At 37.7% G+C, this 24,204-nt stretch overlaps 1 protein-coding gene across 4 annotated transcripts in view; it reads left to right on the top strand.

The window, feature by feature from the left end:
* Positions 1–24,204, top strand: part of ZNF385D (zinc finger protein 385D) — an 889,595-nt gene that overhangs the window by 800,095 nt on the left and 65,296 nt on the right. For all 4 annotated transcript variants that reach the window (XM_060638563.3, XM_060638562.3, XM_060638564.3 and 1 more), the window contains one exon: positions 7,716–7,878. In XM_060638563.3, the coding sequence (XP_060494546.1) occupies positions 7,716–7,878 (163 nt within the window). The remainder of the gene's footprint in view (positions 1–7,715; positions 7,879–24,204) is intronic.

The raw sequence follows: 24,204 nt of genomic DNA, 5'->3' as shown, positions 1-24,204 counted from the left end.
GGTTAACAATGTCATAATTAATTTCTCTATATTGTTTTAGAACATAATATATTTCATTTTGAAAGGTTAAAAATAGTGTTAACAGAAAATAGCATTCTCCGAGTACTGAAAATTACTATAGGAATTTAGTCTTTCAGATAAATCTTAAACTGCAGAGTCATCACTGGAATAATTCATTGCATTTCCCAGATTTAAAAAAAAAACTTGTTATTTATCAAAATTTTTAGAAAATGAAACAATCTCGATATTATTTCTTTGCTTCGTTCCATGCAAAGAGAGCGCCTGTAAATAGCACAATTTGCAGTTGATGATAAGCTTCTCCCTGAGAAAAAAATAATAGTTTGTGTTTGTGCCAGATGCTTTTCCAGCATTAAGTGCCATAAAAATCCCCTAAAGTGTGTTCAGCAGATAAGGCAAAGTGCCAAAGAATGGCAAAGAATTAAGTTGAACCCTGTTCACATACAAAATCCATTGAGACACCATATGCGTATTTCCATTTTAAAATCAAAATGTGAAATTAATGCAACATGCGTTTAATCGGCACCTATTTAGAGATCCATCCTAGGTTCTAGGGACAGAATGATGAGTAGCATCAGGTCTTTCTCTCTCTGTTGAGAAATTCACTCTCTACTAGAAGAAACAGACATTTAACCCTTCCTGTGTCAGTGACAAGTGTTATAATGCAGCTATACCCAAGACTGCAGGGAGGAGGTAACATGTGATGAGTAGATATCCACCAAGCAAGTAACCGTTCTCTAGACAGAGGGAAGTTGTCACGCAAAGGCTTGAAAATTACTTCTTGTGGTGGTATTTTCTGTAAGAGAATACAAGGGAGCCTGTCCCTCCCTGATCTACACTGAAAGTGGTTGTCCTCCCTAGAGAGCAGACATCGTGACGGTGAGGGTCACGACTGTGGGGTTGTGCCAGGGGGCAGGCAGGTTGCCTGGAGGGGGAAGCTGGAGGTTATTTAAGGGAAGCCTACATGTCATGCCAGGAAATAAGACATTTTTCTCTGTTACTGATACCAACACCCACAACAGCTTGACCCTCCCCTACAATTAGATTCAATATTTCTAATTCCCCCCACATTTTAACTAGCATGTGACAATCACCCACCAAGCAAAGTATTAAATTATGGGCATTGTGAAAAGGTACTGAACATTGGCTGAGCAGTTAGACAACATGGTTCTTCTGATTTCTCTTAGTTTCATACAAAAACCTTTTTTGTGATTATATCACTAGAGTTAAAACTCACTTGAAGTTTCTGGCTTACAGAAAGCTCCCATCAATGTTGACCAAACTTAGGCAAGGCCACATGTTCCTTTTGACTTCATTACATCCTTTGTACTAGCTTCTAGAACCCACTGTTAGCCATTGTCCCCCCCCCCCCCCCTTCAGGACCCCACCACTAGAGGTCAGTGAGGCAGCTATCTGGATTCCAAATACACATAAACCGTGGTTTCACAGCAGGAACCAGACAAAACCTCTCAAATTAGCTCCTCTCACTTAAATAAGTACTCTACTTTATCACTCACGTTACATACTTGAAAACATTAAATAGTTAATGTTTAAAAATCATGAAGTTTGTAGATGTATTGAGAAACTTCGAAGAGGTAAGTGAGTCCATCTAGATTACTTTTTTCACAACTACATAAGTACTTAGTGACAAGGTATTTTCTTTGCTTCTAAAATCAGAGTTACCTAATGTAGCTGAGAAATTGCGACATGCCTCTCTTCTTTTACTTTATTTTTTTTTAAATTTCTTTCTTCCAGTGCGTACTGCTATTGTATAAAAATCACTCTACTCTTGTGGCATTATCTCTTTTTTTTTTTTCTATCTTTTTTTCTATTCCTGTGACTCTTACTGTTCATTTCTGTATTGAAAAGCACAGAAGACAGGAATACATTTAAAGTAAGGCATCAATCACTTGAGCTCAAAGAGAACACTCTTAATTGAATCGTGTTTTTCACTTTAGGGCTCAGTGCAAGTGAATTTTCATTTTTATTTGTAATGTAGTCATCCACTTAACATGTGAGCTACATAATCACAAGTTAAATTAAGTTATTAAATATTCCTTATGGGGCATGTAATTAAGGGAGAAAAATACCTGTATCACATCATTTTTCCCACTATATAGGAGAATTTGAAAGGTTCCTGTATCCATTGCAGGAAGGCAAACGTAAAACAAAGAACTACTCTTTCAGTTCCTTCTTCAAATGTTTTGTTAAGTGGAGTAGCAGAGAAGGCATTCTCCCAGCTTACCAGAGTGGTCTTTATGTGTCTCCTGGCTAGAAGTTTCCCTCAGTAAAAGAGCCGTGAGTACATGATGAAAGAAGCTAGACATGTCTAACACTAAGTCAGTTTGTTGCAAATAAAACAGTGGGCCATATACTTGTTATGGTAATGTTTTAAATGCTGTGCTTGATTTTATTTATTTTTTTCATAGAGTTGGGGATGCCCCACCCCCCCAATGTATCATAGCAAAGCATTCATCATAAAGGTAAAACTAATGGGGACAGAGGGCCGGGCTACAACAAAAATTAGAAGAACAGAGGTCAAAATTGCAAAGAGAAAATTGCAAGGACTTGGGAAGCACTTCTGTGAGACTTTAGAATTGTATGGAGGTCACCAAGGTTGATTTGCTCTTTTGCATCTATCCCTCTTTGATAGAAGTTCCCCCAAGTGCCTGTGTATAGGAGTTATTTTTTATTTCTTGTTATGTCTTGGTTTTTCTTGGGTGATACCCGTTGTTCATATTTAGTAAATGTTAAATTTTCAAATGACTAAATATTAATCTTAAAAAAACCTAGACTTTGGCTATTTACTAAACAAGGGCCCATCTTTGAAGAAAACGCTCTAGTATTTAAGATGAGTGGTTCTGAAACTTTGATATGCATTGTAAGCTTCTGAGGAGGTTTTAGAACTCAGATTGTTGAGCCCCAGCCCCATCATTTCTAACTCAGTATGTCTGGGATGGAGATTGAGAATCTGAGTCTCTAGTAACCCAGCTGCTTCTATGGCTACTGGTCTGGGGACAGCTCTCTGAGCACTATGTCTTTATTTCTATCAACGTTAAATGAAGCTGAGAGTTGATAATGAAAGAATTAAGATATAATAATTAAGACAGAATACGATAGAATAGAATAGAAATCTGCTGCTGGTATATACAAAAGTGATATTCAAAATGTTTAATAAGCCGCTGACCAATTTTTTTAAAAATCTTTTAACATTTGTTCATTTTTTGAGAGAGAAAGACAGAGAATGAGCGGGGGGAGAGGCAGAGATGGGGAGACACAGAATCTGAAGCAGGCTCCAGGCTCTGAGCTGTCAGCACAGAACCTGACATGGGGCTAGAACTCACTAACAGTGGGATCATGACCTGAGCCGAAGTCAGATGCTCAATTGACTGGGCCACGCAGGCACCCCATCTACTGCTGACCAATTTAAAATGCGCACTGGCCCTAACCCATAGGGCTGAGCCTGTACACACTGTTTTAGTATTAAACTTGAGTGAATGTACACAACATAGAAACAACTGCACGTAGATAAACCAAAACATTAAACTTTCCTGAAGTAATTTTTTAAAATAATTCTTAAAATGTAAATCTAAAGTAAGTGTTTCAGAATTTAGGATACTGTATCATGTTTTGTCATTTTATTTTTTTATCTTCAAAATAATAATCTAAGCCAAAATTAAAAACATGAGGTAACTTATAAAAAAAAAGGAAAGAGAGAAAGAGAGGAAGGAAGGAAAGAAAGAAAAAGAAAGAAGGAAAGAAAGAAAGAAAGAAAAGAAAGAAAAGAAAGAAAGAAAGAAAGAAAGAAAGAAAGAAAGAAAGAAAGAAAAAGAAAGAAAGAAAGAAAATTTATCTGGCTCAGGTATTATCTGTACCCCCTGCCCCAAAATGGATCACAACTTCTCAATTAACTACACTTTACTTTTCTGATGTTGCATTTTAACATGATAACGTTCATTTAATTTTCATACAGTTTCATATGTGGCAAAATTACGTATTAAAAACTAACAAAGACTACCATGTTCCTTTTGAAATCATATGTGTTTATGAAAATTAATATTGGTTGTGGGAACTACATGTTTGTGCTAATAATAAATTTAGTTTTTAAAAATCATATTAAGATACCTTGTATTAAGGACACATAGAATAAAAGTGTACAAGGTATTGATGGTAATGAGATAAGATGATAGATGCATATGAATATTCACACAATATTATTCTGTGAGTTTCATAAGAGAATAGGGGTTTATCAAGAAGTCTCTTACTTGAGTAAAATAAATGTGTGGGTGTATGTGTGTGTGCGTGTGTGTGTGTGTGTGTGTGTGTGTGTGTGTGCATTTCAAAAGAATGAGACTTCTCTCCCAATTGTGGCCATTTAACAGTTATTTTTGTCTACTTTGGGACTTCAGTTACATTTAAACTTGAAGCCATTTTGAAATGCTGAAGATAAAATTTGAAGATGAGAAAGTATGACTGGCTACTGATGACTAGGATGTGGTGATGACATTTAAAGTGGCATCATTCTATTCTGCAGGAATGTGTGTGCATATCTTTAATGTCAGCATTTGCCTCTGGGATGACACTTGTTAGATTTCATGCTGTCATGTGCTATTTCAAGGGTGGTAGAGTGACGTTTATTATACAACACCCTAATATTACGCTCATTATTTAAAAGGAAGTTGTCAAAGCCCAGTTTCTATTGTTCTGCTCACTTCTTTGTGTACTATGATCATCTGATTCTGTTTCAGTCTCAAAATACAGAATGCTGAAGTGTGCCATAATGAAGTAGTCCACTTATTTAACCTTGGAATCATTCCTGTGAAAAATAATGGGTTGCTTGTGTCCGATGGTCCCCAGGTTTCTGGGAATGACTTGATTCAGAGGCTAATAATAGGAAACAGCCCCGAGGGAATATGAGGTGGTATGGTACATCCAGTGCCTCTCTGCCCAAAGGAAAAGCAGCTGAGGCCCAAAGAAACGTCTCTGACCAACTGCTGCTTTCAAAAAATCTCCCAGCAGGACTCCCTCTTAGGCTACAGCTTTGTCTGCAGTCACAGAAATATTAGATGGGGCTGAATAATTGATTCAGTCCAGGAAGTGGCTGAAAGGGATACAGGGAGCTCGCTGAATATACTTCCTTTGCACAAGGAAAACACCTTTATACCACACACCTCTATCAAGATGGATCAAGATTTATGGGGCCAACATGCAGAGACTAGAAAATTTATACCGGTGTAAACCAAGAGCAGTCCAATAAATCCTACGAACATTAAATAAAGGTCTAATGTAAAATATCCAGAAAGGGTTATCTGCCTACATTTGGTTTCCAACTTGTATGCCCAACTCCTCCCCACCACTTATGCCCTGCACTGTCATAATCATATTGACGCCTCCAGTGTTACCAACCCCTCTATACATTACCATTCCCCCTAAATTCTGTATGTCCTGATCTCTCCATAGCACTTTGGATCTTCTTTTTTTTTTTATTTTCAAATTTGGGGAAGGCTTAGTTACCTTTTTTTTTTAATCAGATAATTTTTAATTGAAATAATTATTATCAAGATGCTTTGGGACTATTACTCAATTAACAAGTGAGTATACATTTTTATTATGTTTTTAATAGATCAGGTGTCTCACTTGGGAGGGAGCCCACCAACTCTTGTTTATTCTGTCACCCCCTTCTCTCTATGACTCCCTGAGCCATTTCACTGGATGGAAGCATTGGCTTAGCTATGCCTGTCTGTGGAGAGAGTATTTTGGGGAGGTATAAATACTCTCTTCACTTGCAGGGGTTCCTTTGGAGTAAGTTTCTTAATATCCAAAATAGTGACATTCACCTGGTCCTATGGTGTGTTAAAACAGAGTCTTGCCTGATTTGAAATACTACTGAGAATGCAGATTTGCAAGGAACCTTAAAAAAAAAAATATATATATATATATATATATATATATATATATATATATATATATATATATATGAGGTATAAATGGAGATAGCACTGTTAATATAAACCCTGTCTTTTAATACATATTACATATAAAACATTCACTTCTATGTCAGGAATAAAAATGCGGACAGAGAGAAGAGAGGAACTTTGCTTTAAGAGAAAGTGTGTAGCCAGCTGTCTAGAGAAGAGGACCATCTATATTGTGGATTTTATTAAAAATGCATATTGCCCTCAAAAGATAGGGCCAAAGGAATCGATTTGTTAAGAAGGAGAACTAGGCAGGAAAAAAAAGGACACAACTCTGTTCATCAAAGTGGCATTCTTTATGTAGAATCAGCCCAATCCAACCTATCATTGGTTCTTCAATTAACTATAGCAAGTCTTAACTTCACATTTTGGCTCGCACTATGTCTTTTGATGTTATGTGTTGTTGGAAAACTCGTAACTGATGCATGAGTGTCCTCTCTGTTCAAACTGTTTCTAATATATGATTTCCTTGTCCAGTGTTCTTTCAATAAGGGTACCTAGTCCTTTGAGAATATTTGTCAGAATGATGCAAATGAAGGTGTGGATTATTTCTTTGCCTATTTACAAAAAGACATTATACTACAACCCTACTTACCACAATTGCTGTGACAAAGAGGACAGTGTGGTTATTATTTTTTCTGGCAAAATGGAGCCAGAACATGGAGTGGAACACGGATTTAAATAAGTCACGGGAAGCAATGGGTAGTCTGACAGACATAGTCCTCCACTGAGATTTCTTCTTTGTGAGGTGTCTTTTTAAGGGTTTTGAGCTGGGAAACTTTCTGATCTAAGAATATCTCTGCCCAGTCCCCTCCCACCCCAAGCAGCAAAGACTCCTTGTTTTCCAATAAGCATTAATAAATATAGGATTCTTTAAGATGATTTTCTATCTCAATTAATGTGTCTCTCCAGGAACAACAACAACAAAATCATGTTAAGAAAATATAAACTTTGGAAAATGTATATTACTGTTTAAGAAAAAAATCTCAGAAGGCACAGGTAAAAGAATTGTTGTGGCTCCATTAAGTAGTCAAAGCACATTGGAGCCTCCTGACCATGGACCAGGGCATGAAAGATCCATGTGTTTAAGGAATGCCAGTCCCTTGAATTTCTCAGACTACCTCTGTAGGAAGCAAGGAGAAAGAAAGAATCAGAAAATTGCCCAGCTTGTGTGTACTTCATTTGGACTTAGGCAGTACATTTGCTTTTGAACTGTCGAACTTCAATTTCAGTCTCCAGGGTGCCCACTTCCCTTGTTATGTGTGAACTTTTCCTTGTAGACACCTGTTGGGGATTGTATTAATAAGACACATTGTAGAGAGAGAAAACACATTTCCTGAGCCAAGAAGATGAGAGCTACTCTTTTCTGGGGCCCTTGTTAATCTTTGGGAGCCCAGCATCCTCTGTGGCGGAGCCAGAGGAATATGGGTACAAATTTTTTTTTCCCCACTCCACAAAGAAAATGTTGTTGATGTGTTAGTGTTCAGCTACATTTCTCTCAAGAGAAACAATGGAATATCTCTTACTTCTGTCCAGAGGTTTTAGAACTTGAATCCCATTGCTTTCTAGCATCATTCTAAATAGAACCCTACTGTTTGGCCACTGCCAGAATTAGCTTGAATGGTACCTATTATTGAAAGGGAGTCTGTATTTGCAGTAATACAGAGAATGCCAGTTTAGAAATGAGCCTGATTGCACGGTTCATTTTGTTCTCCTTTGTAGAGCCAGGCTGCGGCCCACTACAAAGGCACGAAACATGCCAAGAAGCTCAAAGCACTGGAAGCCATGAAAAATAAGCAGAAATCTGTAACTGCCAAGGACAGCGCAAAGACTACCTTCACCTCCATCACTACCAATACCATCAATACCAGCTCTGACAAAACAGGTTAAGCGATGATCTTTGTTGTTGTTGTCATCATCGTTGTTTGGGGGTTCCTTCCCTTGTCTAGACCCATGTCTGTTTCCTTATGTTCCTGCCGCATCGATTCATGCTTGATCCATCTTTCTGTGTAATGGTAATTGTTTCCCCCTCATTTTCCCAATACCCTTCAGCAACTGATTAAGATAATCACTAGTTATGTTGCAGATTTTGCATTTGAAACAGTCCTGTGGCTATTCTGGAGGAACACGAGAGCATAAAGGCATTTGAAGCCACATATTTGAGAAGTAAACCCTTTCAGTGTGTATCATTGACATCTTGTATGCCGCCCCTTAGCCTGTAACTGCATGGCAGATTCGATTTAACTGTGAATACACTGTAGCATATGCCAGATGAATCGAGAAGGCCCCTTCAGACAAGGGCATTATTACTGACAGGACTTATTCTCATAAATCCCAAACATTGCATTGTTTTAAGTAGTGGCTGTGTGAATCTGGCTTTGTTATGGCTGGGTAACCTTCCCTCTGCATACACAGGTAAGTGTTATTGATATCAATTATTCTTTTTTTTTAATGCTTATTTATTTTTGAGACAGAGAGAGACAGAGCATGAACAGGGGAGGGTCAGCGAGAGAGGGAGACACAGAATCTGAAACAGGCTCCAGGCTCCGAGCTGTCAGCACAGAGCCCGACGCGGGGCTCGAACTCACGGACCGTGAGATCATGACCTGAGCCAAAGTCGGACGCTCGACCGACTGAGCCACCCAGGCGCCTCCCGATTATTCTTTTTAACAGAGTCTTCACAGTGAAATAATGGCCTCTGAATGGCCTCTTGGGACAGCTCCTGCAAATAAGCACTTAATTCATGGCCGGGGAAGCCAGTGGGGTTTCTCTAGGCTGGCATTTTTAAATATAAGACTATTGGTCCTCAATATTTACAGAAAAAGAAGTCCTGTGTGACTCATGGCTGCATGTTTAATAAATCCTTTTCTAGATCACAGTGGGTGGTACACGTCAGTTGTTTTCTAAGCCCTACAAATGACAACGGTTAGGAAGCATTTGTATCATCGTCAGTAGTAGTATCTTAACAGAAGAGAATCTTCCAGCCATAACGGATGAAAATGTAAAATGATACAGTGAAAATATGGAACAGAATAAAGCAACTTTGTTATATGCCTTGCACATTAGACACCTATATATTCCTCAAAGGATCTGGAGAGATGCTTACTCCTATGTGAATCTATAAGGGATAATGTTCAGTACGAGTTCCCATGACATATTTCATGTCCTTTACCCGAGTGTTATGGGTAGATGCATTATGTCCCCTACTGCCTGAAAACCCTGAGTACTCTCTGAGGCTGAGTACACCTCTCATCTTTGTACCCTAGCATGGTGCAGCTACTGAGTACAATGTCTATTGAGCGGCTGCATTTTTCCCTCACTCCTTTGGTTCTCTAATTCATCCAGTTTTGTGTTACAACATACTAAAGGGAAAAAGAAGTGCTTGTCATGTTCGATTTCTTTGGTATCCAGAGCAAGAGCTGGATTATGCCATCTTATTAATTTAGATGTAAAACCTTATCGAGAAAGCATTAATTTTTTCTCTATTAGCTGAAATTTCACTGCTTTATTTTGGGGGCTGTAGGAGAATGAGCAGTAATGTAGCAGATGAGTGTAATTTCTGCTCCCAGATATTCAGGCACAAATTAGGATCCCTAAAGCCATGTTTGCCATAAAGAATTTTTTTTTTTTTTTTTTGCAGAAAGATAGTGGGTAGTAAGAACAAAGAAATTAGCATGATATAAGACACGGGATTTGATGTTCAGTTTGTGCTTATCCCCAAACTTTTCTATTCTTAGATATTTTTATCAATAAAGGCTATTTGGGTTACCTTGAATCCTTTTTAAAAGGCAAAAAATCCTGTTAAGCTGAGGATTCTCATCATTTAAAAGTATATATGTACATGGAGGGGAAAGTTGCCAACTTGGTTTAGGAAAGACTCCTGTGTGTGTTTTCTCTGTTACATAGATGAGTTACGAATACATACCTCCATCCCTCAACCTTAGAAACTAAAATGGAAAGGATGGGAGTCATCAAGACTCTGTCCTTTCACAGGTTAAATGGAAACAAGTTTTGGATTGGGCTGTGGGAGAGAATCCACATGAAACAAACAAATTCTCAGTGGAGATGCCAGCATTTACCTAATGACTGGAATGGTGTTGAAATGGTGAAGTACCCTTTCAAGCTGAAGCTAGAGAAAATTCTTCAAGGACAGAAAGGATAGCAAAGTCTGTAAATTAGTACAGATATCCTAAAGCCAAAGGAAGAAAGCTATGAGCATCAGAAGTATATTGCTTCTGAGCGGCTCAGTCGGTTGAGTGTCTAACTCTTGATTTTGGCTCAGGTCATGATCCCAGGCTTGTGGGATCAAGCCCTTTGTCCAGCTCTACACTGAGTATGGAGCCTGTTTAAGATTCTCCCTCTCTGTTTCTCTCTCTCTCTCCCCCGCTGCCTCTTTCCCCTGCTCTCTCTCTCTCTCTCAAATTAAAAAGCAGTGCATTGCTTTCCTAATAGAGGGGGACCTTTGCCCAGAAAGAAAGGTCATATAGTTGAAAGACTAACACTTGCCCGATGTTTTAAGCTGAATTCTATCTATAAATTGGCATTTCCACAAAACTATCCATGAAAAATAGCCCAAGAAAGCTCCTGTCTTTTCATCACCCTTCTTACCCATTTATTTTTTTGTTTTTTGTTTTTGTTTTTGTTTTGTTTTTTAGGATGGGGTCTTTTTTTTAAATAATTTATTGTCAAGTTAGCCAACATCTTGGCTTTGGGAGTAGATTCCCCTGATTCACAACTTACATACAATACCCAGTGCTTATCCCAGCAAGTGCCCTCCTCAATGCCCGTCCCCCACGCTCATCAACCCTCGGTTTGTTCTCTGTTGTACTTAAGAGTCTATTATGGTTTGCCTCCCTCTCTGCTTGTAACTTATTTCCCCTTCCCTTCCCCTATGGTCTTCTGTTAAGTTTCTCAGATTCCACATATGAATGAAAACGTATGATATCCTTCTTTTTCTGACTTACTTCACTTAGCATAATACCCTCCAGTTCCATCCACGTTGGTTTTTTATTTTTATTTTTTTAATATGAAATTTATTGTCAAATTGGTTTCCATTTAACACCCAGTGCTCATCCCAACAGGTGCCCTCCTCAATGCACATTGTTGTTAATGGCCAGATTTCATTCTTTTTCATTGCCGAGTAGTATTCCAGTGTGTGTGTATGTGTGTGTGGGTGTGGGTGTGTGTACACCACATCTTCTTTATCCATTTATCAGTTCATGGACATTTGGGCTCTTGCCATAATTTGGCTATTGTTGATAGCGCTGCTGTAACAGTGGTACATGTACCCCTACAAATCAGCACTCCTGTATCCTTTGGATAAATTTCTAGTAGTGCTATTGCTGAGTCTTAGCGTAATTCTATTTTAAAATTTTTGAGGAAACTCCACACTGTTTTCCAGAGCGGCCACACCGGTTTGCATTCCCACCAACAGTGCAACCCTTTCTCCACATCCTCACCAACATCTGTTGTTGCCTGAGTTGTTAATTCGGGCCACTCTGACCGGTATGAGGCGGTATTTCAGTGTGGTTTTGATTTGTATTTCCCTGATGATGAGCAATGTTGAGCCTCTTTTCATGTGTCTGTTGCCCATCTGGATGTCTTCTTTGGAAAAGTGTCTATTCGTGTCTTTTGCCCATTTTTTCACTGAATTGTTTGTTTTTCAGGCATTGAATTTGGTCAGTTCTTTATAGATTTTGGATACTAACCCTTTATCCAATATGTCATTTGTAAATATCTTCTCCCATTTCGTTGGTTTCCTTTTAGTTTTGCTGATTATTTCCTTCATTGTGCAGAAGCTTTTTATCTCAATGTCCCAATAGTTCATTTTTGCTTTTATTTCCCTTGCCTTCAGAGACATGTCTCCTTCTTACCATTTGTATTCCAAAATAAATTAGAGGTACCTATGCTGACAAATTGGAGTTTTCTTAAAACTACTGTGAGTCCTTTTTATTACTGTCTGCTTCTTCATATTGATTAGGAAGAAGTACAACCTTGAAAACGATATGGGTCTCTGAGCTAGTTTCCTAGAATGGTTGAACACTTTGGGGGCAGAAGGAGAGAGAAATAAGACTCTAGAATCAAGGATCATATATTTTTCAATAATAAATTTTAACCCTACTGCTTAATATGCAAGCTGTTTTGTGATTTGTGGATTTATACATACATAAAAGATATAGATGCATTAAATCACATTTTACTAATTTTACCAAATCATTCTTAATGAAAATAATCCAAGCATATACAAAAACTAATTGCCTTTAAACATGCTAAGGACACAATGGTTTGACAGATAAGAACCTTAAATAAGGGTGGACAACAGCAGAGAAAAGGACGAGAAGTGGTGTGGACTTCAATTAGAACATTAATTTGGAGGGTTTCCTGGGATTCTCAAAAATGTAAGAAATAGAGTAGTCATAATAAAGTTTCATTGAAAACCTACTTGATAAAAGTAATTTTGACAGACAGTTTCTGTTAAATTCCTAAATCATATATTGTGGGTTTTAATTGCTGCCTTGGGATAACAAATATGTCTAAATGCCCTACAGGGTAAGCTCTTATTCACTAACTATAATTTTGGGATTTTTTTTGTCATTGCTTATGCCAGTCTGCATGCTGGCATGGTGAGCAAAAGATAATATTCAGTGATCAACCACCAACTGCTCACAGAAAGCCTATTCCCCCTACCTCTAGGCAAGATGAGACTCCCTAACATTAAAGCATAATTTTATTTCTCATTATCTGAGTGCTAGGTTAGTGAATTTACACAAAGAAAAATTTACAAATAAAAATAATATTTAAAAAATATATTTAACACTCAAAATTGTTGGTATGTAAGAATGGTTACTAATCATTACAGAATAATTCAAACAGCAAACATTTCCAAATATGGCTAGATGATTTTGTCTGATCCAGCAAGTTTTTTTAATGATTTTTTTATACAGAAAAGGTAATGACAAAAATTAAATATTCTCAAAGTAACTTAGCAAATGTAACTCATTTTTACCCCTATCAAATACCAAATTCAAAATCGTAGAGTTAAGTCCCAGGCTTGGTCAGCTTCTGAACTTTCTTTAGTTTTCCTTTTTGGGTAATCTTATTCAACTCCTTGGTCTATGAGTTAAGTTAAGCTAGTTTACACTGCAATAATAAACAACCTCCGAATCCTAGTGGCTTTTCCAACAACTAATTATTTCTCACTCATAGTACATATTAGCTGTGGGTTTTTTCCATGTTAATTTAACTCCAGGTTAGGCTAATGAAGCAGTCACTAGCTGGACATTCCCAATTCTGGACCAGGGGGAAAAAGAAGATTGTGAATCAGTAGGCTCTTAAAGTTTCTTAATGGAAGTGACATATAATATTCTTCTCACTTGACTTTGTCAAGTCCCATGGTCAAGCTTGATTATCATAGGCAAGGAAGAATCATCTCCTCCGGGGAGGGGAAGCAGATATTGGTGAGCAGTAACACAGCATTCCTCCATGGCTTCAACTATGACTTGTGACTACATATCTCAGCATTCCACATTTCTAGCCTGAAGCTTGACCTGACTTTCCATGGCTGGTTAGTCACTCACTTGGGTGGCTTGTCAGCATCCGTGTTTCACAGGTCCAAAAAAAAAAAAAAAAAAAAAAAATAGGCCTAACCTTGACCACCTTCTCCAATTTTCTCTCCATCCTGTATTTCCTAGTTTCATTTTTGGTCCTGCAGTTCACAGAGTTGAAACTTCCTAGTTGTCTATGCCACTTTCCTTTATCTCAGTTCACACATCTATTCAGTTGTTGGAATCCACTCTCCTCCCATCCCCAGAAAACATCCTTTATCCTTTCCCTCTTGGTTACTACCTTTAACCTGGCTTTGTATGTCTCTGCCTTGCCCATACAATTGCCCTAGCCTCCATGCAAGTCCAGCTATCTCCATTCTTGTCCCTTGACAGCCATATCCTTCACTCTCCAGTCCATTTATACTATACAGGGAGATCATAGGACCTACCCATTCAAGAACTTTCAATGTACCTACTTGCTGAGCTGCTTGGTCCTCTGTAGTTTGACCACAACCTACCTCTCCAAACTTCTCTTCTGTTGCTCGCCTGGAATATTCTCCATTAGAAACACACCTTGTTTTTCTGTCTTCATTTCTTACTGTTCTTCTACATTTCTCTCTTAAAAGTATATCACTTTTCTCTCTGCATCTCAAATCCCTTAAGAATTCATAGCTAACTGCTCTATCATATTCTTCTTAAAATATTATTTCTTATGTCTTTGCCTTTTCTTATTGCTACATGACATGTTCATTGACAGTGTATACTTGATTAGTCTGATTATTTTTTACAGAGTACTGCTTATATAAAATATAATAAATAAGTAGTTTTAAAACTTGAATTAATCAGTTTTGTGTTTTTGATCTAGAATGGGGGAGCATAGCAAAGCTTTAGATTTTGCTGTTTATGCATAGATAGTTCCATGAAAGAACAATGGTTCTTGTTAATCTAAAGAATTCTGAGATATTGCTCATCAAATTTCAGAGTTTTCATAAAGGTCATCAAGTCAAACTCCTAAAGTTTGTTTATTTGTTTTGAGATTCTCTAGTTGCACAGGTAAAGAAAACTTGACATTTATAATGCCCCCTTGGTGACTGTCTTTCATGAGTTAATTAGCTTGTATATTGAGTATATAGATTTACCTTAGTCATCTAACCAGTAAGGTATGAGAACATTTCTTTCTGGTTCTAGTACATGATTCTTTATCAAGTCTCAGTGAACTGCAAATATATTCATTAGATAAAGCCACTATGTTATTTAAATTTGCACTATTCACCTTTATGATTTAGTCTTCTTTGTATCCATTTTTCCCATCTTTTTCTATTTTAAATTTAAAATTATAATCCAAGAAGATTGTATTCATCTGATTCAAAGGTGCTGAGAGTAAAATATTCTTGAATCGATTGTTGAGAAGCTCTAGGAATGCAAAAGAATATTTATTTGCTGTGGGTTAATAATTGACTCTAACTGTTTATTAGAATTCACATTATTTGGTCAGGCACTTGGAATAATAGAGACTTTTCTAATGATAAAAAAAAAGATATTTGATGTAAAATGATGGCCAGTGATTGAAAGCAAATACGTTGGGAAACAAAGCCCCTTTGGGAGAGTCAGTCAGTTATAAGGTCACAGAATCTGGGTTTTTCCCTTTCCGGGTTCATTCCTAAGAATTATCCTCTGGAGTCAGCTGTTTACAATAGGCCCGGTGCCAGGCAAAGCCAAGCACAAACAGTTTTTTTCCCCCTTCTATTTAGGTAGAAGCCAAATCATGAGAATGGTAAACTAGAAATAGAGGTGGTGGATGGATAGTTTGTAAGGCGACACTAATTCCAATGTCATTTAGAAAATAGATATGTGGGTTTTCATGGAGGACAAGTGGGAATTAGCTTTGTTCTGTTTTCGTAAGGAAGGTGGTAAAAGTTTTTTTTCTTGACATAGTCTTCAAACAAATGCCCCAAATGTTGGAAATGATAACAAAATACAAGCTGAGCTTGGTATCAGAAAGCTATATATCTTTGATTTTGTATTATATATTTGTATATAAGATATAGTATAGTATGTATTATATAAAAATGTATTAAGCACACACTTATTTATATGCAAGATTCTGTCTTTAATGCCTGTCCCTGAAATTTCCCCACTACACCAGGTTTCATAATCAACATTGCACATGACTTCAAGAAGAGAAACAAACATTTTTGTGGCTTGTGAATCTATAGGTCTGTTGAAATTTAAGAAGTAAAACAAAGTCATTTGAAAAGGGACACATCACTGTCAGCACCTGAAGATCTGATGTAGTACTGTACAGATGGCCTCTCTTGGCTTTGTGGAAATTGTGCTAGTTCCTGGGGTCTTTCTTTTCTGACCCATTCTTCCAAACAAAACCTCCCTGGGACAAACACTACTATGATAAAGGATGCCATTGTATGCCTCTTGGGGCAGGAGTTGAAGCACCATTGTGAGAACATTTATGCTTAAATTGCTTTTTCTTTTCTTAGCACTGGTTCATGACATGCTTCAGATAGGCCAAAAAAGAGACTTTATCAAGTATTCCCTTCTCAAGATGGGTGATAAGTGCCAACAGAGTATGCTGGCAGCAGATCTCTAGAGGGACTGAAAAAGAGAGAGGAAATTCAGAAGGGAAAAAAAATTTAACCCTTATTTGAATATTGTGGTTCCAGGATCTTTGTATGTGAACCAGTGATGGCAAATTGTATATTAGAGATGACGTGGAAATAACACAGAATATTCTATCCCGCTCTTCTTGTGCATGAGGAAATCAAGATGAATTGTATTTTGCTGGTCCTATTAGGCTGATAAAGGTCTTGTCTTAGATATACTACATAAAACTGCTCCTTGAATCACAGAAGAATTTCACAATGAATTATTCATCTGGACAAGAACATGTTGTCTTCCTCAACATAATGAATGAGTGAAGCAGTTAGAGGCCTAAACTTTCTAAAGGACCTGTCATCCAGCTTTGTTCAGGTGCAGGTGTATGGTGTGCAAGATAAGAAGGGAATTAATAGTAACTTGACAAGCTAGTATATAATTTTATGTTAGAATCTAAAGCAACTGGTTCGCTAACTTGTGTGTGTATGTGTGTGTATGCATGCATGTTGTGTGTATGTGTACACAGTCTGTATATGTGTCTTTTTTACCAGAAATATCAAATCTTAAAATAATTGATAAGCTAAACACCTACCCAGTATCTATGAAATACCAGACATCTGGTGAATTTTAAAAATTAAATTAAAGCTCCCGGTGGCTTTGCCTACAGATGCCACAGTTCTGGAAACATCTGTGTCTCTGTTTGTTTGTATGTGTTTTGTTTTAATTCATGGAGGGATTTTTTCCCTCTACTTTTATGTCATTCTTAGGAATTGAGTAGACACATGCTTGTATGATGATAAACTATTTCAACGGCAAGATAATAATTCTTAAAGTTGAATAACAACTATAACAAAAATCGTTGTTGAACAACGATCAAATACGACAGAATGTGAAGTAAGCACCTGTAAAAGCATGTGGGCCATTACAGAACTTTGTCTCTAAATTGGAAAAGTGAGGAGTTTGCTATCTAATAGTGATAGGAAATGTGGAACAAAACATGTCGACAGCACATTACTTCCAGTCAGGAGACATAAAGCTTCTACTGCATTCTTTTTTTTTTTTTTAATATTCATCTATCTTGAGAGGGAGAGAAAGAGTGAGTGTGAGTGGAGGAGGGGCAAAGAGAGAAGGAGAGAAAGAATCCCAAGCTGCCAGCACAGAGCCAGACATGGGGCTTGAACTCACGAACTGTGACACCATGTCCTGAGCCAAAACCAAGAGTCGGACGCTCAACCGAGGGAGCCACCCAGGCGCCCCTCTACTGAATTCTTAGTAAAACCCAAACTGAAATAGATATTTAAATTAAGAATTATCCTTTTATTTATGTTCTACGAATTCCAAACTCTTAAACATGGCAGCAAAAGTTGTTTGTGATTTAGCCCTTGAATCACAGGGATTTAGCTCCAGAACTACTATTCTGCCAGTCCTCCATATCTGCCCTTAATTCCAACCCAACAAAATCACTTGAGCGTGGGAAGAAAGAGCTATACGTTCTTTTTCTTAGAAAAATCTTTTCTAGGGGCGCCTGGGTGGCTCAGTCGGTTAAGCGTCCAGCTTCAGCTCAGGTCACGATCTCATCGTTTGTGGGTTCAAGCTCCTGCTGACAGTGAAAAGCCTGCTTGGGATTCTCTTTCTCTTTCTCTCTGCCCCTCCCAACTCGTGCTTTCACTCTCAAAAATAAAAAAATAAACTTTAAAAAATAAAAAGGGCACCTGGGTGGCTCAGTCAGTTGGGCATCCTACTTCGGCTCAGGTCATGATCCCTTGGTTCTTGAGTTTGAGCCCCACCTGGGCTCTGTGCTGAGCTCAGACCCTGGAGCCTGCTTCGGATTCTGTGTCTCCCTCTCTCTCTGCCCCTCCCTCATACTTGCTCTCTCTTCCTCTCTCTCTCTCTCTCCCCCTCTCAACAAAACAAAACAAAACAAAACAAAACACGTTAGAAAAACCCTTTCTTATATTTCAGCCTTATCTAATACATCACATACTGGTGCACAGAGGATGTACAAGTTGTGTGCCAATGCATATGTGCATGGATTCATACAAATGAATTCACGCTCTTTGCCCAGCTGATTCCTATTTCCAGGCTTCTATGTAAGCTCTGTCCTGGCACTTATTGAAATTGTGTATCTTCCTACTTGTCAACCCCATAAAATTTTCACTTCCTTGATGGAGCATACACTTTTACACCATGTGTCTTTGTCCAAGCACCTACCGGTTCTACATTAAAAGTACCAATAAATAGTGCTGTATTAATTTTATCTTCAGGAAGATCATCCTAAGAATTCTTTTAACAGTGAAAGTTCACACACTCCAAACTATTTAGCAACAATTTGAATGCATACAGTCAATAGTTTTTACTAATTGAAATCTATCATATTTAAATACTTTATGATATGAACCAAAGATACAAACCAGTGTAACTCAGACTTTGGATGTGCAGCCCTTGGGTTCAGCATTTCCCAAAGACAGCATAAAATTAAGTTACTATTTTAATGATCATAATTGCAGTCAGATTCCTCATTAAATTACTGTGCTACTCCACTTTCTATTTCAATGAGAGTTGAGAACATTTTAAAAAGCTATATTGAATCAGATTGACTATGTACGAACTATAAGTTCTGACATCAGGTTAAATTTGAGGACAGAGAGCATATTTAGCTCCATGGGGTAGAATCTGTGCCACTTTCCTTACTTTGCTTTGCTTTTGTTATGACTCAGTTTAGAGGCAGTCTTGACATTTTACACTTACGTGATTGCTCAAATCAATCACTCTCAGACTAACAGTTGGTGCCTGGCCAAACTCCAAGGGGAAGGTCAAGATGCAGAATGTGTAGCAGTAATGATGCTGACCCATTTGGACCTTACTTTATTTATTGTCCTACCTTCTGTTTTCCTGCCAGCTCTCTAATGGAATTAAGTAAAATACGAAAAAAAAAAAAAATGATGTATCTCTTTCATGCAGCCGAAGAAGTAGAAGACCTTGTAGAAAAGAAAAACTCCCCCATCCCCCTCTGAATGGTCAGATATTTGAGAGTCTGACTTATCAACTCTAGGTTGTTTATTTGTTCTTTTATCCGTCTATTCAGTCATACCTACTCGTTCATCTACAGGTATTTTTGCAATGGGTAAGATAAGGCAAGAACGAAAACTAAGATGCAGATTAGGAGTTCTGCCTTAAGGTGTCTTCAGTCTGATTGGGAAAACAAGAAGTGAAACCAAAATATAATCCAGGATAGGCCATGATTTGTCAGGAGGAGATAGCAGGTAATGGTACCATGAATGTCTAGAGCAGCTGGAATGACCCTTTCATGGGAGGGAGATGGAAGGATGAATATTAACTGGTGTATGCTAAACTTAATGGCAAGGGTGTGTAATCCCTAAAATAACTCCCTTGATGAGATGTTTCATTTTACTAACATTTAGCATGTACTCAGTATTTGCTGTCTTTAGATGTAACTCCCAGGCTCTAGGGACTCACTTCAGTGAAGAAGACAAAACAAAAGGCCCCAAGTAGTTTAGAACTTCAATGCTAGAGGCTTGTGTTAGGCTAGTGCTAGAGGCTTGTGCTAGGTTATGGGGAGTACCTAACTCTTAGAAATAAACATTCTTAATTGGCAGATAAAGAAACTGTGTTCTGAGTTGAAGAACTTGACTGAAGTCAATAAATTTGTAAGAAGCAGAGGTAGGGTTTGAACTGAGTTCTGACTCATTTTGCCTTGCTGTCTTGACTTAGGCAGCAAAACACGGAATCACCCTGTAATCCTTGTTAGCACTAGCCCCAGTTTGGGTTGCTAATTGATATCACCACGTCTGTAGATCACCCAGGATGGTTCCACTTATTTTGCAAAAACACTCTTAACACCCCTAAGGATGCTGCTGTATTTACCTGTGCATATCAGACCTTGGACCTGTTAAAAGATTCTGATGTGTGTATCTGCCCACAGTTAAGCTCTTCACATCTTTATTGTGATTTTCACCTTCATGGAAGCTGGTAAAAGAAGATAAGGTTAAGGGCCAAAGCTTTTTGTTGGTCTACATTTTGTTAATGAAAACCATACTGTTATTCTTATTACTTTTCCAGACAGAAGAGCTCCATGTGTATTGAAAAGTAACATCTTTGACCTCTCTATGTAAAATTTATAGTAGATATTTTAGGAATTGCATGTGAAACCATTCCAGCCTTAGTCTTTCTGTGTAATTGTGTAATGCTGTGTACACAATGACAGAATTCTCTGCAAGAACAAAACTACAAAAGAAACAAAAGTGGGTTTTTTTTCTGCAGTCAAATGTTAATGTTTCTAAATGAATATAACAAAACTATCAAATAGACATAGAAGATTACCTACATTGCAAGAAATTAGAATCCCATATATCATCTCCTAAGAATTTCTACTTTGGAAATCTGCTTTAATTCTTTCAGGAAACTAAGGTGATAGTTAGTGTGATAATTTTGGTAATTGAAAATCCAGTAACCCAGAAAGGATTGGTTCAGGGCCCATAAATGCAAACCTCCTCCTTTGCTGCTAAGACATTTTAGATTAGCATATAGTGATATTTAAAAATAAGGTAATGCAATCTAGAATTCAAGGTCATAAATCGTTTTCCCTATAAAGCTGGCAATTCCCTAAACAGGAAAAACAATGTAGCTTTTATTTGTATAGCTTTTAAATTTTCAATTTGTCATCATATAAATCATTGCATTTTATACTCATACAGAAAAATTAAAAATATAAACAGCTATTTCTAAGATTGGCATCCCCATTTAAAGAATTTGTTTTGAAGAAAGCTATGTGTATCAGTAATAGGACAGAAATATACTTATCTCCCTATTAGTAGAAACATTTCATAGATCTCTCATTTGCCAAATACTGTGGAGAAATATGTCAGTGATGTATTACCCATCTTTTTGTTTTTTCTAGGTACTAGTCTTTGTTAACTTTTGTTTCTAGGAAGGGGACCAGAAGTACTCATTACCCTAAAGGGTAAATGGAGTTTGAAAATTTTGTTGAAACAGTAGGTGAAAAAGTTTCTTACTTTAGAGTAATCCAAGATTCCAACCAGATTATGTGTCTTTGTGTTAAAAACCACTAAACTAATAGCTATGGTTGGAGCCTTGATAGAATAACTTACTTGTCGTCGTTGTCAAGTCCACGGAGTATTTCTTTCCATGATTATTCCCTTTATTCAAAAGGTAAAGGTAACATCGTCCATCAAACTTGCAATTAACAAGGGAGAGTAAGATAGTTGTTTTGTTTTTTGTTTTGTTTTTTGCTTTTTTTCTTTTCTTTTCTTTTCTTTTTTACTTGTATGCTGCAGAAATGTAATTTGTTGTAATGCAAAGAGTAAAGAAGGAATCATGCCACGCTGGCCTTGATTGACAAAGTGATTTTTTCACATAGAACACATTTAAAATCCACATAGCAAGCCCATTCAATTTGTGGGCACTTTGTCATCAGATTAATTAAGTTTAGATGTTGGCCTTTAAGAACATTTACCTTTGGTTAAAAACCCGAGAAAGCCTTTGTTTTGTTTTCATCAAAATCCCACCCAGTGTAAACTTCTGAACAGTCAGGAGTTGCCAGTATTATTAGCTGTTTTCTTATTACAGAAAGAAAAATAAAACATTTTACCATAATGTGTCACATTGCTTGGTCAATGACCATATTTATTTTTGGGTTCTTCAATTCATACTTGATTTCACATAACCATTATGAAAACCACATACATGACTCCTTAGAATCTGGATTTGCATTTGATGAAAATATATTAATATAAAATTTTACATAACTGGATAGGAAATAAGTATATTAGGTTGCAAAATGGGAAATATCCACTGTCAACAGTTTTAAAAGCATGTAAGAGAAAAGAAAAGTCAGCCATTTGTCTAGATCAGGGTTCAGCAAACTTTTCCTGTAATGGGGCCAGGTATTAATATTTTAGTCTTTGTGGGCCGTGCACTATCTGTCACACTACTCAGCTCTGACATTGTCACATGAATGCAGACATCGGCCATAAGTAAATGACTGAGCTGTGGTCCAATAAAACTTTATTTACTAAAACATGCAGCAGGCTGGATTTGGCCTACTGGCCATATTTTGCAAATCCCTAGTCTAGACACCTCCATATATTCAGCTACTTAATGTTTTTTTCTTCCTCCGATTATCTGTGTATGTATGCAAAACAAACCGTTTTGGGTTTTTTTTGGTAATGAAAAAAGAAAAGAATTGATTGTCCCTTTCTCTCGTGAGTATTAGGATCTTATTAGCAATATTATTCGTATTATATTATTAGCATCTCTCCTGATATTGAAATTAAGTGGGCAGTTTTTGCTTCGGTGGAGGAATAGGGGGTGCTCTCTTCTGTGTGGTTACAGTCAAGTAGCACCTTGTGGTGGAATGATGTCTCCCACGTCAGCCTATTGATGCTGCCTTTTGGCTAGAACCTCAGCAGGGGCTTATCTGCCAAGGGCACTACCGGTAGCCTCTTCATGTGTCCTGGGCTGCTCACAGCATGACAGCGGGATCCCAAAATGACAGCTAAGCTGAAGCTTTATTTTCTTTTATAACCTACCCTCTAAAGTCACAATATCCTTCCACCGTACTCTATCAGTTGAGACCGACACAACGGAAGAGGGCCTTGATTCCACCCAATGATGGCAGAATGGCAAAGTCACAATGTAAGATGGTCCTGTAAGACAGGAACCATTTTTGCAAATGAAATCTGTCACAGTGGGATTCTATTCTATTCTATTCTATTCTATTCTATTCTATTCTATTCACAGCTACAATAGAAGAGGCAGGACAAGATTTGGGAAACAAGAGAGAAATTGGGACAATAATAGGAAGGACATATTGATCATGGTAGTGAAGGCAAGAAAGAGCTAAATCCAAGTTAAAATGAGGTTCAAAACACTGAAGCCATGTTTTGAAGTAAAAAAATTTTAAGAATATATGTCAAAAATGAATGGGTAGCCTCAAGTTTTCAGAGGAAGGTTGTAAATCTAAATCCAGACAAACAGGAAGGAAATCAGAAAGTGGTCTCTGTAACCAGAAGAGTGAGATGTCCTTAACATTAAGGCTACATTCTGATTAACCAAGAGTTTCATCATCTCCTGGAGGCCTAGAACCTCTTGCAGGTCAAGGACAACCCATTGCACTGGGTGGGGCTGGTAGATGAATGTTCCTAGGAGGCAAGGGAGAAGCAAGTGTTGACTGTGTGCTTAATTGTGACTGCAGTCACAAAAGCAAAAGTCTCACCAAAATGACTGCATCAATGGGTTGGTTTGACATCACGAATCCAAAATAGATGAAACAGCCCATCTGGGAAGTTAAAGAATGAGGAAAGTCTTTAAAAGTCCATCCCCTAACTTCTCTCATTTTTGCACTCAATAAGCCATTTTCCACATTAGAGCCCCCGGAAGAGCCCTTCTGAGCATGCACCTTGATATGAGAGCCCCGAGACATCTGTTGTGCCATTTTAATCCTCTCTTTGCTATACTCGGCTCTCTCTGTCTGTGGACCAAATGTGCCTATTTTTTGCTCCACTGATTTAATAGCCCCAGGAAAAGTTGATAATGTAATCATAGTTCTGTCTGAGTGAAACATCTCGAGTTTCATCTCCAGACTGTCTGTGGAGCTCCTTGGACTCTCTAGACACTAAGGTTTTGCTACATTCCAGCTGCTTTTTGGTGTCAAGCCTATGGAAATTAATCTCTCAATTGTGTGCGTGTGTGTGTGTGTGTATGTGTGTACGCTCCTGCCCTTCTATCAACTGCAAGAAAAATTTATCTTATTATTTAGCAGCATTTTAACAAGTTTCAGTCCATTAAAAGCAAAAGAGAGCATTAATAGCATTTCTCCAGCTTTTAGCTGGTGAGCTTTCATCAGTTTATTAATAGACTCTAACTGCAAATGTGCTTGTTACATGCTAGGGCTTTAGGCCGACTCTAGCAGCAACATTGGTGTCCTCTGGGACCAGAAATCCAATTCTCAGTTCTGCCTTCAGGTAATGCTTTTGGACTGCTTTAGAGAGATTAAACAAATAAATGCTGAAACTTTC

This window comes from Panthera onca, chromosome C2, assembly GCF_046562875.1.
Source record: "Panthera onca isolate mPanOnc1 chromosome C2, mPanOnc1 haplotype 2, whole genome shotgun sequence".
NCBI classification, from domain to species: domain Eukaryota; kingdom Metazoa; phylum Chordata; class Mammalia; order Carnivora; family Felidae; genus Panthera; species Panthera onca.
The sequence above is the reverse complement of the archived record's forward strand: the minus strand, read 5'-3'. Positions and strand labels throughout refer to the sequence as shown.